Source organism: Rattus norvegicus, chromosome 19, assembly GCF_021556685.1.
Source record: "Rattus norvegicus strain SHRSP/BbbUtx chromosome 19, alternate assembly SHRSP_T2T, whole genome shotgun sequence".
NCBI classification, from domain to species: domain Eukaryota; kingdom Metazoa; phylum Chordata; class Mammalia; order Rodentia; family Muridae; genus Rattus; species Rattus norvegicus.
Window position 1 is genome coordinate 25,393,581 of NC_141552.1, and position 15,191 is coordinate 25,408,771.

A 15,191-nucleotide genomic window follows, 5' to 3' on the forward strand; every position below is an offset into this window, starting at 1 on the left:
AGTTTTAGCCACCTTTTTCCATGTCTACCAGCTATTTCAGATTGTTGCTGTTCTATGTCTGTAATCAAGGACGCAGAAAAATAACCAGATAGAGAGCAAGGACATGGTGATCACATCCTTGTCTCTTCTGTACGTTCTGGATGAGGTTTGTTAACATTCCAATATTGAAAAAAGCTTTATATAGGGCCCATCACATTAAGGGTCACTGTGCACTGTTCTATCTAAAATGGTCTAATCACACCTGACTACCATATAATACTTCCGGCAGTTGTCTTATGAGAAGCTTGAGCTTTTTGCTTTGACTTCTTTTTTCTTTCTTATTTTTTGCTATATAAGTTGAGAGAAAGATAGTTAGGGCCATGAATTTGCCCCAAAAATTTGAACTACGGATGTGATCAATCAGTGTTAATGTGTGAATTCTATACAGTATTCATTTTTTACTATGATAGATGCTTTTGTTTTTGGTGTGGTGGCCATTTCCCAGTGTACATGTGCTGGGACCTTACTCTATCCATTTAATGATGTTTATAGCTTCATTTTAGACGTTTATGTCCACCCCCTATATCTCTTGACTATTTTATTTTTCTGACAGAAGCTCATGGTATATGTTACTCAGGCTTGTGAGCAGTGCTCCTTTGTCGACATTGGTGCAGAGAGGAGAACCCCACAAGCAGCATGAGGTTCCCTTCACTGGTGGCTCCAATTTGCACTTTACTCTGCCAACTGGTCTCCACACTTTGCCTAGCACTTTGAAGACATCAACTCTTTCTCCTAAGGAATTTTTTGGCAATTGTCGATTGCTAAGCACATGACTTCATGAGAGTTCCCCTAACACACACCCATGTTGTAACCTAGCATGCAGTCTATTTCTGGATGTGATTTAAAGCACCCGTAATAATGAGACAGGAGAACTTTTGACTGCATATTCAAGCTGGTGTGAAATTTCAGGAAGTTTAATGGCTAACATTGGTGAATGAGGACAATTTGAGTTAGGATGAGACATTTTGGGGCAAGATATGGAAGGAAACATTCATTTAGATGCATAGGAATTACTAAGGTTTTTATAATCAAGCCTTGAGGAAAATTTGGCTTTGGAAGCAGGAGATGCTCAGTGGCTCTGCCCCAGGAAAGTCTCCTGAAAAGGGCCCCTCTGCTTATGCTCAGTACAGGGAGAACATTAGCAGGGAGGCAAAGTCTGCTCCCCATGACATCTGCTGTCCCTTCTTGGACATTCTATTGTCTCCTAGAGAGTTCTGGCATCCTCTGTGATGTCACCAGTGTTGTAGTGACAACCAGTGCCCTAGTTTCTCTCAGTCTGAGTCTGGCGGTTACACCCTAAGACATGTTTTCCCGTCTTCGCAACCGTTTTGGGAGGGGGAACGTTGATTTTGGAGAGACTAGAGTGAAGGAGTCTGGCCTTTCATCTCAAAGTAATGATGGACAAAGACAGCACTTCTGGGGAATGTGTAGTAAGTTCTGGGCAGTATATTTTGAGCTTCCTGTCAGGGGGGCTGGAGGCTTAAGCTGACCTTTCTAGCAATGGGCCACAGCAACTGGAGCATCTGAAAAGGAATTGAATTTCCATGAATATCACAATTCCTGAAAGTCAAGGATTTCAGAACTTTAGATTCTCTGTCCCCACTGGGAGGATATGGTAAGGCCAATGCTATTACACTGTGAACTTCTGGCCTTTACTTTTCAGTTCATTTGGTATGTTACATTGATATAATAACACCATGAGGAGTCATGGAGAGTCCAACTTTTCTGAGTTTAGACACGGCAGCAATGTACTACACTATCTTTGCTTCTTTAAATACAGTGGATATCTGACTGTAGGAACAGGGGGAGAATTGTGCTCCAGGCAATAACCTTATGTTCTTAGGCCTTCTCTGATTTCTTCTAATTGCAGGGTCATTGTTAGCTTTATATATTAGAGATGTGTGTTACAAACATGTTTCTACAATACCAAAACTATTTGGATCGTGTAGAACAAGATTCAGCCTGTAACCTATGGGTACTTCTCGGGCATTGGGTATTTCAAATAGGGGAATTGATAAGTCTGTTGACCATGTCCTCCCTGGAAATGCGTTTTAAAACCAAAGTTGTTGGCCTAGAGTATCAGGGTAGGACATCTGAGTGTCTCCAATCACTCAAGTCTTGTGGATGGTGAATTTATCATCTGAGTTCTGAAACCACAGGGGTGAGGAAACCAAGCTGTACCCTGTTCAGCTGATAATACTCCTGGAGAAGCCATCTCCATGGTCCATGTAAGCACGTGATGTCCAGCATAGGGCACACCTGGCTGCTTACATCTCTTGGTCTCTATAGAGTAGTGCGAGAACTGAGATCCACTGAGGAGGCCTCTTAAGCATAGACCAATCGCCTAGCAGTGACACTGGGTTCCAGGCTTGTTCTCCTGTTTAGGCCTAACTGTGGTCTATGTACACTCTATGCATTCTCCCCATGCAGGTTCACTTGTGTTCTTCTACCTACAGACGCTGGGAGAGAAACATCATCCCCTGAAACTGCCCTAAGCAAGAATCAGGCCAAGAAGGAAAAGGAGAGGCTGATTGAAGAGCTGCGGCTCATTACCGAGGAGAGAAATGACCTGAGAGATCGCCTGAGGTTCCTGACAGAGAGATCCAAGAACTACAGGTATGAATCACTCCAAAGGCTCTTGTTTCATTCCTGGGTCTGCAAGGTCACCTTCATCTTATCCTATTAAGGTTTTGGGTTCTAGAAAGCTGTGCCTCCCTAACCACCCTGTGCTAAACCTCACCTCCCATATAGAGGAGATTCAGAACCTGACCCTGAGGATTGAGATGGAAATTGGACTCATCTGCTTCCATTTATTGAAAAACAGAACTTGTAGTCTGAATGAACAATTGAGGAATAAAGTCAGGGAGAGTGAGTGCCCAGTGTGCATTTGCAAAGCCCTTTACAGCTGGTGGCTTTGCAAGATTGGAATTGCAGTCAGTTTATGGGGAGGCTCTGTACTTGCTAGGCAGGGGACTGAGTGCTGGAAGGTCCAGGCAGCAGCCTGAGGGGCCTGGTCCCAAACTGTTCATCTCAGTGCTTGACTAGAAGGTCTCAGGCTCAGGCCTGTTTGTTATTGTCTGTGTGTCTTGCCCTCTGAGACAGCAATGGTGCATGCATTTCTCCTAGTTCTCACAGTGCTCTCTGTTTCCATATTTGTCTTTCTCTGACTCTGTTTACATTTCACTTTTTTTTGGGTGTGTCTTAGTCTGTGAGTCTGTGTGTGCATACATCAAAATGCATATGGACAACTTTTAAATGTTTTTATTTCCCTCCACATAGGAATCTAGTGGTCTATGTCTTGGCTTGAGTATTTACTTGTAACACCTTCATGGTGATGTGAATGCTCTGTTCTGGGAGCCCCACTGTCAACAACACAGTTCTTTGACTATGTGACCACTTTTGTCTGTTTATTTTTATTCTTTGTGCAGATTATAATTTTGTTTTGATATATGGTCTGTTATCAAAACAGGAGAAAAGAAATCACAGGATTCTGGCTGTGTTGGGGTGGGGGAGCATGGAGAGGTGTGGCCTAGGCACTTGATAGCTTAACTGGCTTGACTGCAGATTTCCTCTTGATTGAACAAAGGGAGCCAGGGAGCCCTCCATCTGGATGCTGAGATTCTGGTGTCCTGGACGCAGAAAAATAGGTTTCTGAAGCTGAAGAAGATCCCAATATGTACAATTCAGAAGGTGTCCTTCCAGGACTGGGGTAGTACAGGACCCATCCTGAGTTCATATATTCCTAAATGCTGATGTTCATGGTATTCTATCATTTGGGGCCAGGCCACACTTCAGGCCAAATCCATATTATGAAGGCCTGGAGAGAATGGAGGAGGCGGTCATGTCAATTCTGCACAACTTAGAGATGGAGAACACTGAGATCCATGAGAACAGCCAGAAGCTGAAGAAGGAGATGACCTTCTCTAGGTAAGTCCTGGTCAGAAAGGCTATCACTTGTGGAATGGCCATTTCTGACTTTCTTTGTTCTGGATTGGACAGTCTTCAGCTATGATTCTATCTCTTGTGCTGTTTACACATCAGTGTGCCAGGGTTATTAGGACTCAGTTTTCAGTTCCATAAAAGAGTGTTCCTCATCCCAGGATTGTCTAGGCATCTGCAGAAGGCTCTAGATAGAACAGCACTGATTGAAGTCAGCAGGTTATTAGGCTGACCTGGACCTCTGGGGTCACACCAGGTTTTACAACACTCAGTGCGTGGACCACATGGTTAGCATGACCTTCTCTTGGTACTACTGACCTCTTTTGAGGGTGTTGGCCCAGTACTAATTGATGTTGCCCCCATGCATTGGGCTTTAATGGATAGATGTAGATCTGTGTTCTTTTTGAGAGATGTGGACACTAATTGGTGCTCGGGCCAAGCAAAGAATTTATTCTTCCCTGAATTAACTCTTTGTGGTTTGTGCAGCAGCATTATGTGTATCAAGATGTATTTTATTAAGTCTTCATGGGTATCTGGGACCTGGTAGAGTTAGTGGGACTTGGGAGTAGGAATGGGAGAAAGGGGCAGCATGATCTTACTATGCAGACTGTATTTCCAGAAACCTGCTCAGCCAGCTCCTGATGGAGAACACATGCAAGAAGAAGTTGGTCCCACGGAAGCAGGGGAGCAAGGAGGGACATCTTGATTGTGCACTGAACCAGAAATATTTGGTTGACTTCAACAAGAAAGATAAAGACCAGCAACGTCCAGACCCAGCATCATCTGGTAGGGACGAGCAGCTGTGTTAGCTTAACAATATCTGATAAAATTTGCCAATTTGATACATCTGTGCTCTCTCCTACCTCCTTTCTAATTTACACTCACACCAGCCAACCACCTCATGTAATGGCATTGTTCATTGCTCTGTCTATGCACAAGTATTCTGGGAAGTTAAACACTTTTCAGAAATGGAATTATATTGCAAGTATATTTTGCTGATCTTTTTGAAGCTGCAGTCTAGAAATGGTGACAGATGAATAACATACCTCATTATTGCATATACATGTGATAGATTGGATCCTATGCAGAGTTTTGAACAAGTTCGTGGTTCTTTGACAAATGACACTCTGTGTTAATGTGACTTCTTGTGTAGGAAGCACCTTTCCAGGATAAGAACCAAGTGCAAATGTCAAATTAGTACTTGTCATTGGCTTTAACCTTGGTGACATATGGACATCTCCATTCTTCCGGCAACTCAATGAGGTCACTTCCCATTGCCCTGTTCTTGGTTTGCACTGGTATAAGTCTGGGTCCCATATTGGCAGCCCACATTACAGTTAGGCTTGCCGGGGATTTTGCCCTACCTGCAGAGTTAGCAACAATGATATCAGTTAAAAGGTCCTTGTCGACTGTCCAATAGAACTGAGGTGGTAGAAGGCAGCATTCTGACAGCTGGCTAGCATTTCCCCACCAAATCAGTGTCTTAAAAACTGTGTTCCTCTCCCAGGTCTCAGAAAGTGCAAGAGAGCTGGAATTGGACACACCCCAGTAAGAGAGCTTCCTGAAGAATGAGTTGCTTTCTCAGGAGTCCCTGATGACAAACATCCTGAATGGTAACAATATTTTTTGGATGAATATTCTTCCTCAGAGTTAATTTGTCATTTCTTAGAGACCCTAAATTTATATAACACTAAGCCAGCCTGACTGATTGAGGTCTTACTCACTTTCTTCTTCAGAAAACACAACTTGAGAGACAGCTTGGGGGACCGCCTTTCATTATGTGTGCTAGAGGAGAAACAGCAATACGTCTGTGCTTCTACATGTTCGTTAAGAATATGCTTATGTTTAGAAATTTTTTTGTTATGATTTTAATTGAAGTTTTCTTTTTGTTGTTTCATATTTATGTGTTCTTGTTACTATTTTTCACTTTCAAATATTTTTAAATATTTTTATTCATTTTAATCCTGTTGTGTTATAAAAAAGTATTTGTTATGAATAAAAATTGAATTCTATCTCTTGACTCTTAAGACCATCATTCTTACTCAAGGGTTCTGTGGACCTAGAACTGACAGCTAGAGATGGATCTCTGCATGTTCCATGGAGCCTGGGCTAATAAGTGAATTCAAACTCACTAAGGGGTACCCAGTGTGATAGTGTTTTTTGTGTGGATAATGTGGCTGTGTCTCCAACAAACACATTATGATGTAATCACTGACATACTTTACCCAATTGTTAGGGGCATGTGGTTCTTCTGAGAGAGCAGCAGATGCTCTAACCTGTGAGTCATCACCACAGCTCCTGCAGGTGGCTTTTGTTATTCCACATGAGGTGCTGTATTAGGTGGACAAGATCACCTATGATTAAATAGAGAGATCTCAGGAGATGTGTGTTCACAGGGAACTTACTGAGCTTGCCTGCTCAACGTGTTAGGTTGCCAGGCATCCCTACAGAGCTCTGGTGTTCTGGACAGCTTCATCACCCGCCTGCTGGCGGTATGAGGATATCGTCTGGGAGAAATTGTGCAGATGACTGAAGCAGAAGTCCGAGGGCTGTGTATCACGTCTCGTGAAATCGTTCTTAGCCAGCCAACAGCTGTGAACACAGGTTTCTTTTGGAGAGCAGGCCTGTGCAGGCCCAGAACCTAGGTGGGACAATTCAAGCTACCCTTTTTCCATGGCCAATCTCAGATCATATTCAGAAAGTATTTCTTGGGCTAAAGAGTTGGCGTAGTGGTTAAGAGCACTGACAGCTCTTCCAGAGGTCCTGAGTTCAAATCCCAGCAACCACATGGTGGCTCACAACCATCTGTAATGAGATATGATGCCCTCTTCTGGTCTGTCTGAAGACAGTCACGGTGTACTTGTATACTATAAATAAATAAATAAATAAATAAATAAATAAATAAATAAATAAATAAATCTTTAAAAAAAAAGTATTTCTTCCAGGTGATGGATTTCCAATTTATGGAATTGAACTAACTTACTGATGGTGGAAGTGACACAGAGAGTTAAAGTACAGAAGGAATAATCCAGAGTGTCCACCAACAGTTGCTGTCACACCAGGGCTTTTAAAAGCTCAGCTGTTAGAGAAGCAAGGTAGTCTTTGGTCATTCTCAAGCTTAGGTCTTCTAGTCATTATAAGGTGACCATGACACAAAAAGAGTCATCTATATCAAAATAGAGAATAGTAACTAGATTCACACCACACTATCACATTACTACTGTATTTGAGGTTCTCAGTTACTATCTAAGAACCTGGAAGAGGCCTGGGTCTTGCTACACATACTCATAATTTATGTCCCCATTGTCAGCTGAGATTCTTCATGCAGCCTGGGGTCAAGGAGGTCATCCCACAAAGCACAAAACACCCATCTCAGATAAACATGTATGGTTTATTGAATCCAAAACATCCATGAATTTCAGGACACAATTAAATGTTGAAACCTAAGGATAATAGATAGAGAAGAGAATTAAGATTTCTAGTTCATAGATCCAGTAAACACCTTCAACAAATCATAGCAGCAAACTTCCATAAGGTAAAGAAAGAAAAGGCCATAAAGGTAAAACAAGCCTACAGAACATCAAACTAATTGTACCAGAAAAATTCCTCCATTCACATAATAATTAAGACGCTAAATGCACAGATCAAGAAAGAACATTAAAAGGGGTAAGGTATAAATATCTAGTAACAAATAAATTCAGACATATCTGAATTACACAAGACTTCTCAACAGAGATTCTAAAAGTCAGAAAATCTTGGGCAGATGTAATGTAGACACAGGCTCCTATATCCAGCATAATCCTCAATCACCTTAAAAGAAGGATCCAGGTTATTTCATGACAAAACCAAATTTAAAGAATTCTTTTCTGTAGGAAAGCACAACAGAGGCTAATAGGAGGAAAACTCCAAGACAATGAACTAAACTATACCCAAGAAAAACCAAGAAATTAATCTTCTGTCAATAATTTAAAAAAAGAGAAGCACACAAACATAATTTCACCTATAACCAGAAAAAGAAGGAATGCAGCAATCATTGGCTTTAATATCTGAACAGATCTTCTTTCCCTAATCCCCAAGCTCCCAGAGGCCAAACTGCCAGCCAAAGTGTATGCAAGGATGCTCTATGGTTCAGGTGAGGCCTGTTGCCCACCAAATGGAGATCCTAGAGGTGTGAGGTGGGAATGGATATGTGTGGGTGGGGAAGCACTGTCACATAGGCAAAGCTGAGCAGAAAAGGGATGTAAGGTTTGATGAGGGGAGTGTGGAAAGCAGGACAACAGTTGAAATGTAAATAAATAAAATAACCGTTTAATAAAAAATAGCCAAAAATAAAATAACAAGTAAAAAGGTAAATGAAAATTAAACCAAAGCAAACAAACAAACAAACAAAACCCCTGTAGTGTATTGGCCTAATGCTGCTTGTATTTTAATGCTAATTGTAGAACTCAAGACTGGTTAACCCCAAATAACTGACCCTGCTCCCAGTTAACTGTGATTATAATGAAGCCAACAGCCAACAGCTGCACAGCAGAGAGATGGGGGAGGTGAGCTTTGAGGGCTTTGCTAGACAGGATCATGAGGAGGGAAGAAGGAAGAAGAAGCTGCCATAGAATAAAGGAAGAACGTGTGTGATGGAGGGGAGAGAGGAAGAGGACAGCAGCCATGGTTAAGGGAGAGGAGAGCCTGGTCCTGAGGGCTGTCCAAGGGGAACAAAGAGCAGCCATGATGCTACATAGCCTGTAAGAGTTGAGCCTTATTGTTTGGAAAGTAGATCTGGTCCATGGAGGTCAGGCAGCTTCACAGCTACTGTGCTGACTAATGCACACTAAAAATAAATTTAACACAATATGAGTAACCAGTAAGACAGCTCTGTAGCGGATCCTAAAAGGAATACTTTAGTTTGAAAGGAAGGACAAAACACCAGAGAACACAGGGGATAAATTAATAAAACTAGGAAAGTTAATCAAAGAAGACTGTGAAAACCACAAAAATTAACAAAATGACAAAATTTAATACATAGGTTTAAATAATAATTACATATCACTAAACTCAATATCTTGGGTGGTGGGGCATGAATTCTGCCATGGTCTGAACTCAGAAAGGTGGGGTTGGGAGAAACATGTCTGGTTAAATAGTCTACCCACATTGTGTCAATGTGATTTAATCTAAGGACAAAGAAGTGGAGCATCTCTCATGGCTTTCTTCTAACCCCTTGAAAGGATCACTGGGGTGTGACCTCAGTACTTCATACTTCTTGCTAGGTCAGCGAAACTCAAGGAAGCTTGAGATTGTCATAGCACAGTATTAGGCTAGATATACTGAGTAGATGATACTAAGTTGTTCAGATGGTGATATCCATTTGCATGTGTTGTTAATGTGGACCTAAGGAAAGAGAGATCAAGGTCCTTAGAATAGAAGGAACATTCCCAGTCCTTTTCTACCATTCCAGACTGAAAGGCTGGTAGGGAGAAAGTGGTAAATAATAAAGAATTAATAGATGATGCTTTGAATGAAGGTTTGGTTTTTGTGCTGGTTTTAGACAGGGTCTCAGGTATCCATGTTGCCCTCTCCCTGGCTGGCCTGGTTCACTTTGAAGTCAGTGCTTCCATTTCCAATAGACAGTCTTACAAGAGGGGCCTCCGAGGTCTCTAGGACAGCATTAGCCATTGACAGTTGAGGTGTGCAACCCACAACTATAGTTTTAGCCACTTTGTTCCATGTCTACCAGCTATTTCAGATTGTTGCTGTTCTATGCCTGACAATCAAGGACACAGAAAAATAACCTGATAGAGAGCAAGGACATGGTGATCACATCCTTGCCTCTGCTGTATGTTCTGGATGAGGTTTGTTAAAATTCCAATATTGCAGAAAGCTTTATATAGGGCCCATCACATTAAGGGTCACTGTGCACTGTTTCATCTAAAATGGTCTAATCAGAACTGACCGCCAGACAACACTTCCTGCGAAGTTCCTATGAGAAGCTTAAGTTTTTTGTGTTTTTTCTTCTTCCTTCCTTCCTTCCTTCCTTCCTTCCTTCCTTCCTTCCTTCCTTCTTTTCTTTCTTTCTTTCTTTCTTTCTTTCTTTCTTTCTTTCTTTCTTTCTGTATAGGTTTAGAGGAATGTATTTTGGGCCACGGATCTGCCCCTAGTATCTCTGCTATGGATGTGATCAATCAGTGTTAGTGTATGCATTCAATAAAATGTCCATTTTTGACTAAGGTAGATGCTTCTGTGTTTTGTGGGGTGACCCATTGTCAATGTCTAGTGAGTTGGGGCCCTGGGTATGGTCGCATACCCCCAGGACACAGGGGGTGCAGAGCAAAGGCAGAAGAAACTGCACGCAGTTGCAAGCTTTATTAATCCTTATTGAGCTAAGAATATGCATTACTACAATTTTCATTGTGCCAAGATACCATAAGATCATTATTCCCAGGATAACAGGAACAATGAGGGAAGATTAAACAAAGAAAGATGAATAAACAAAAGCTTCTTCTAAAAATATTCATATAACAAATCACCTCTCTTATTATAATCAAAATATACTCACCATTACCAAGAGAGCGTTAGAACCACTTCCACAGAAACGGGACACAGCAGAACATAATTTAAGGCCAAGTGAGAAAAACATTTTCTTCTCCAGGGCGGCATTCCAGCCCCTACTTGAATCTGTCACCAGGCCTTTCTTGACCCTGCCTGGGAGCTGCATCTCTATGTCTTAACAATTCCTTCTTTTTTGTTTTGTTTTAAAGTAATACTTTACATAACATAGCTAAAGGTCCTTGTAGGGGTTTAGTCATGTAAAAATAAAGCAACATAATACATAATGTACATAAGATTATGGCAAAACTAGCTCCTCCCATGCTATGGAAAATCCTTTGAAGCCAAGCCTTGGGATCTAATCCTGTCAATTGATCAGCCAATAATTTAGCTATTTCCATAGGGGTAGTATCTTCTAGCTATTTACCAAAAGACATTCGAACATCATATTTCAAGGCATTAATTACTTTTGAAGCACTTTCATTACCCTCTAAATAGGCTTGAATTAACTTCCAATCATGTTCTGTGTCATTATCCATATATTTACTAACACAAAAGTAGTAGGATTTCATCATGATAAGCAATATAAGCCCGATAACTGGCATTGGCCGCAGCAGAAGAAACCATGAGTAAAACACACATTGCTACGAATAAGTGCTCAGCAGTAAAGGACTTTCCTGAAGGAGACAAAATTATTCCTTTCAGTGCTTAATTGCTTCAACTGACCCCACATAGGTAATAGGGTTGTCACTGCACGGATCCTTATCCATTGTTGTTTGTGGACACTAAGAGAAGCCAGGGCCTCAGTAATGGAGGACACCTCCTCATCTCCTGAGAATATCCATCAGGAGAAAATGTATCTGGTTTAACTGGATTCCTTTGAGGGTAGGGAGCAGTTCTTATTATTCTGTGCTTGGATCCATCTCCCGGGTAACCAGAATAGTCTCCCATCCTGTAATGAGACAAAACCCTCTCCCCTATATACAATGATGTCCCTTCCTGCCATTCAGCATCCTGGGCAATTTTTATCCATACTGTCTGTTCCATGCCTCCTGGGGGAAGTTCAACAAAGTGTCTATTGGCTCTTGATATAACTTCACCTTGTGGTAAATTAAGAAAATTAATAATGTATAATGCTTGTGCCAATATAGCTCTGGGAGTGGTCTGCAAACTCCATTCAGGTTGCATAAGGCCATCTCTTTTCCCCCTTTTTAATTTTATAATTTGTCATTTCAGGGTATGGTGAATTCTTTCAACAAAAGCTTGTCCTTGTGTATTGTGTTCTGTACCAGTAATATGTACAATATGATATCGTTGACAAAATTGTTTATATTGATAAGAAATATATGTTGGTCCATTATCAATTTTAATTTTAGAAGGCAGTCCCATAACAGCAAAAGTTTACAATAGATGATGTATAACATGAGCAGTGCGTACTCCTGGCAATGGTGTAGCCCACACAAATTTTGAAAAATTATCTATGCTTACATCTATATGTGAAACGCAACCAAACTAAGAAATATGGGTTATATCGATTTGACACGATGTATTAAGTTGCATCAACTGGGATTAATTTGAGATGGAATACATTTTATACGTGAAGACTGACACATAGGACAATTAGCAATAATTTCTTTGGCTTGAGAATAGGGAAGCTTATATTTAATATGTAAATATCCTGTATTGGCATGATTATGACTGTGTTCTTCTGGGGTAGCAAATGCCACTAATTGATCTACCATATGATTGCCAAGTGTTAAAGATTCTGGAAATTTTGAATGTGATCTAGTATGTGTAATGAATATTCTAGGGTTTCATAATAACAATAGTCCTTTAATATGTGAGAATAACATTTAATATTGGCTTAGATGTAGAAACAACAGCAGTCGCAATATTCTGTACTACTCCTACAACATAAGTGGACTCAGCTATAATATTTTTACATCATGAGTAAAATCCTGGAATACATTAATTACCGCTAATAATTCATTTTGTTGTACTGACCCAAAAGAAGATTCTTGTCCCCAAAATTAATCTTTGGTCCAATAAGCCATCTTGGTGTTAGAGCGATCTGTAATCACAGTAAAGGCTGATGGTAATGGATCAACAGAAATTAGTGTATTTATCAAATTTTTTTTTGTTTTTTAAAGCAATCCCACAATTTACTATGGGGAGGATGAAATTCAATATTTCCAGTGTAAGAAATCATGGCTAATTGAAAAACCTCAGACATCTGCATTAAATATTCCACTTTATCTTTGCTTAATGGGAAAACAAAAGCAGCACAATCATATCCCCACATAGTAACAGGTCTTTGTATGCCTTGCTGAATGATTAAAGAAATTTGTTCCTCATTATTTGTTAATGTTTGGTTAAAGTTAAATTTAATATAAACCCATTCTAAAGGCAACTCATCCTGAGCGAAAGTGCCTGTAGGATATTCAAGAGTATTTGAACATATAATTTAATAACTCTATCTGGATCAATACATGCCAAATATGCATCTTTCCATTTTCAGAAAAGATACCCTTGCATGCCTTCATATAAGCATTAATATCCCCAGTCTCCTTTATAGGTAATAATGCTCTCCTGTACTCTTCATTAGCATTTTCAAAAGCAAGCATTTGCAGCAGTTGTCCTCCAGCTTCCTCTCCTACCATTGTTCTTTCCAATGTTAATTTTAATATACATAAAAACTTAATATATGGTTCATAGAAAGCTACTACCTTTTTCAACCAACCAGTATCATCCTTTATAATAAGTCGGTTGGGCCACACCTTGAATCGATGCTGGCCTAATTATAGGAAAAGAAAAAGCAGGTGAATTCGTCATCATCATCGTGTGAATCTAATGGTCAACATGCCATCCTCTGGAAACGACTTAGAAAAACCTGCTTCAGGCAGTGGTGCAGAGGGCAAAACTTTTACTTTCGTTTTGTCTTAATGAAGCTCTAGCTTCTTGTTCTGTAATCGTTATTACCCTGTCTGCATTCATGGCCTTGAACACAGTAAAAATTACAGCCCAAAGAGACCAGAAATTGGAATCTTTTTGCCCTGCCTGACAGCCTTTTTCACCTTAACTTTCACTTTGACCCAGATATCAGAATCCCTGGAACCCTCGTCAGGGAACCATGGAGTTTACTCTTGCTGTCTCTAGACACTTTTCTAAACCAGACTGATAGACATGAATTCCCTGCACTCTTAAAGATGCTTAAGCATAGCGAGATGAAGAGAAGATTTATCTTGTCCCATTTCCTTGTAATAAAATGTACTTACCTTATCTGACTGTCCAGACTTACCTTCAGGGACCCTATTCCAGTGCCATAGGTCGACGTCTAGGGTGTTGGGAGCCCTGCGTCCGGTCGCATTCCTTTCTGTGTTTCCCGATGCTCAGTGGCCATGCCACTCCAGCATGCTTTGAAATGAACAAGTCCGCAACCACCACCACCACAACCACCACCACCACCACCACCACCACCAGCACCACCACCAATTTGGTTTTGTAAATAAAGTTTTATTGACATCGCCATACTCAGCATTTACATCCTGTTCAGTGCTGCTTCTGGCTGCAGCTGCAGGGCTTAGGAGCCACAGAGCCCTTTAGGCTCCCAGAGCTTAGAGCATTGACCTTTGCCTTGTTTGTGAAAGAGGTGACTGACCCCTGTGCTCGAGGTGGCCTTTCTGTGCCCCTTAACCCATAGCATAGGTCTCTGTGCCAACCTCTCCCTTTGCTATGGTGTGCACTTCCTGGTACATTTCCGTTATCTCTTGACATTTCCAGAGCATTGGGTCTTGCAAATTGAATTTGCATGGCACCAGGAATAGACCTGATAGCAGGGTGGGGGACACTCCCTATGGGGACCCTGCCCAGGGGCATGAGCTTACTTTTCCAGTCAACTCCCTGAACAGTGAGCCTTTGTGGGACAAGGTACTTCACGACATGACTTGACCTCTCTGCAGTGCACCTAATCCCTGCTTGGCTCAGATGTCCCCCAGAGAGGTTGTGTGTGTGTCCCCAGTAGAGGCAGCACTCTGTGTGGTGGCATTGACATGGCATCCAGGAAAGTCAAAACCAGAGGGACATGTCGGGCAGTTGGATGCAGATGTCTGCATCCATGGAGAGAAGGATGGGCTAGACACTCCTACAGGGGGTGAGCTGAGAAGCACTTCCTTGGCTTTTTCACAGCCGTGTAGGCTGCATGCTATGCTGTGTACCCATGCTGTGCTGAAGCCCCAGACTTTGAGTCTCCCACAGCTGCTGTGTCCTGGGGCCAGGGTAGGATTAAGCAGACTTCAGCAGGAGAAAGGTGAAAACCTTGGTTGCGGGGTGGGGATGGCACAGTCATAACACTCCTGCACATGAGGCCCCTGACTTAGAGCCGTATAGCACCTGTGACAAGCCAGCTGTGGTGACACTCATCTGCAGTGCCAGGCCATGGGGGGTAGAGGCAGTAGGATCAGTTGTTTAATTATCCTTGGCTACATGGCAAGTTCGAGTCCAGCCTGGGCAACTTTGTCTATGAAAATAAGACAAAACTTGGTCTTGACTCTGAGCATCAAGGCCTGTACCTGGCACAGTTGCCCCACTTCAGGTAAGAAACCCCTCTGTCCAGAGGCCATAACTGCAGGAGACCCCTGGCCAAGTGTCTATACAGCGCCCTGTTTGATTGGACTGTG

At 41.6% G+C, this 15,191-nt stretch overlaps 2 protein-coding genes across 2 annotated transcripts in view; both read left to right on the top strand.

The window, feature by feature from the left end:
- LOC147999238 (uncharacterized) overlaps nt 1-15,191 on the top strand; it is a 143,793-nt gene that overhangs the window by 81,892 nt on the left and 46,710 nt on the right. The window lies entirely within an intron of this gene.
- Nucleotides 1,303-5,990, top strand: LOC147999242 (uncharacterized). Its single transcript, XM_087596320.1, has 6 exons — nt 1,303-1,469; nt 2,496-2,655; nt 3,823-3,966; nt 4,598-4,764; nt 5,486-5,591; nt 5,715-5,990. Exons 1-5 carry the CDS (start codon nt 1,343-1,345, stop codon nt 5,548-5,550), a joined length of 663 nt encoding a protein of 220 aa, XP_087452446.1. The 5' UTR covers nt 1,303-1,342; the 3' UTR covers nt 5,551-5,591; nt 5,715-5,990.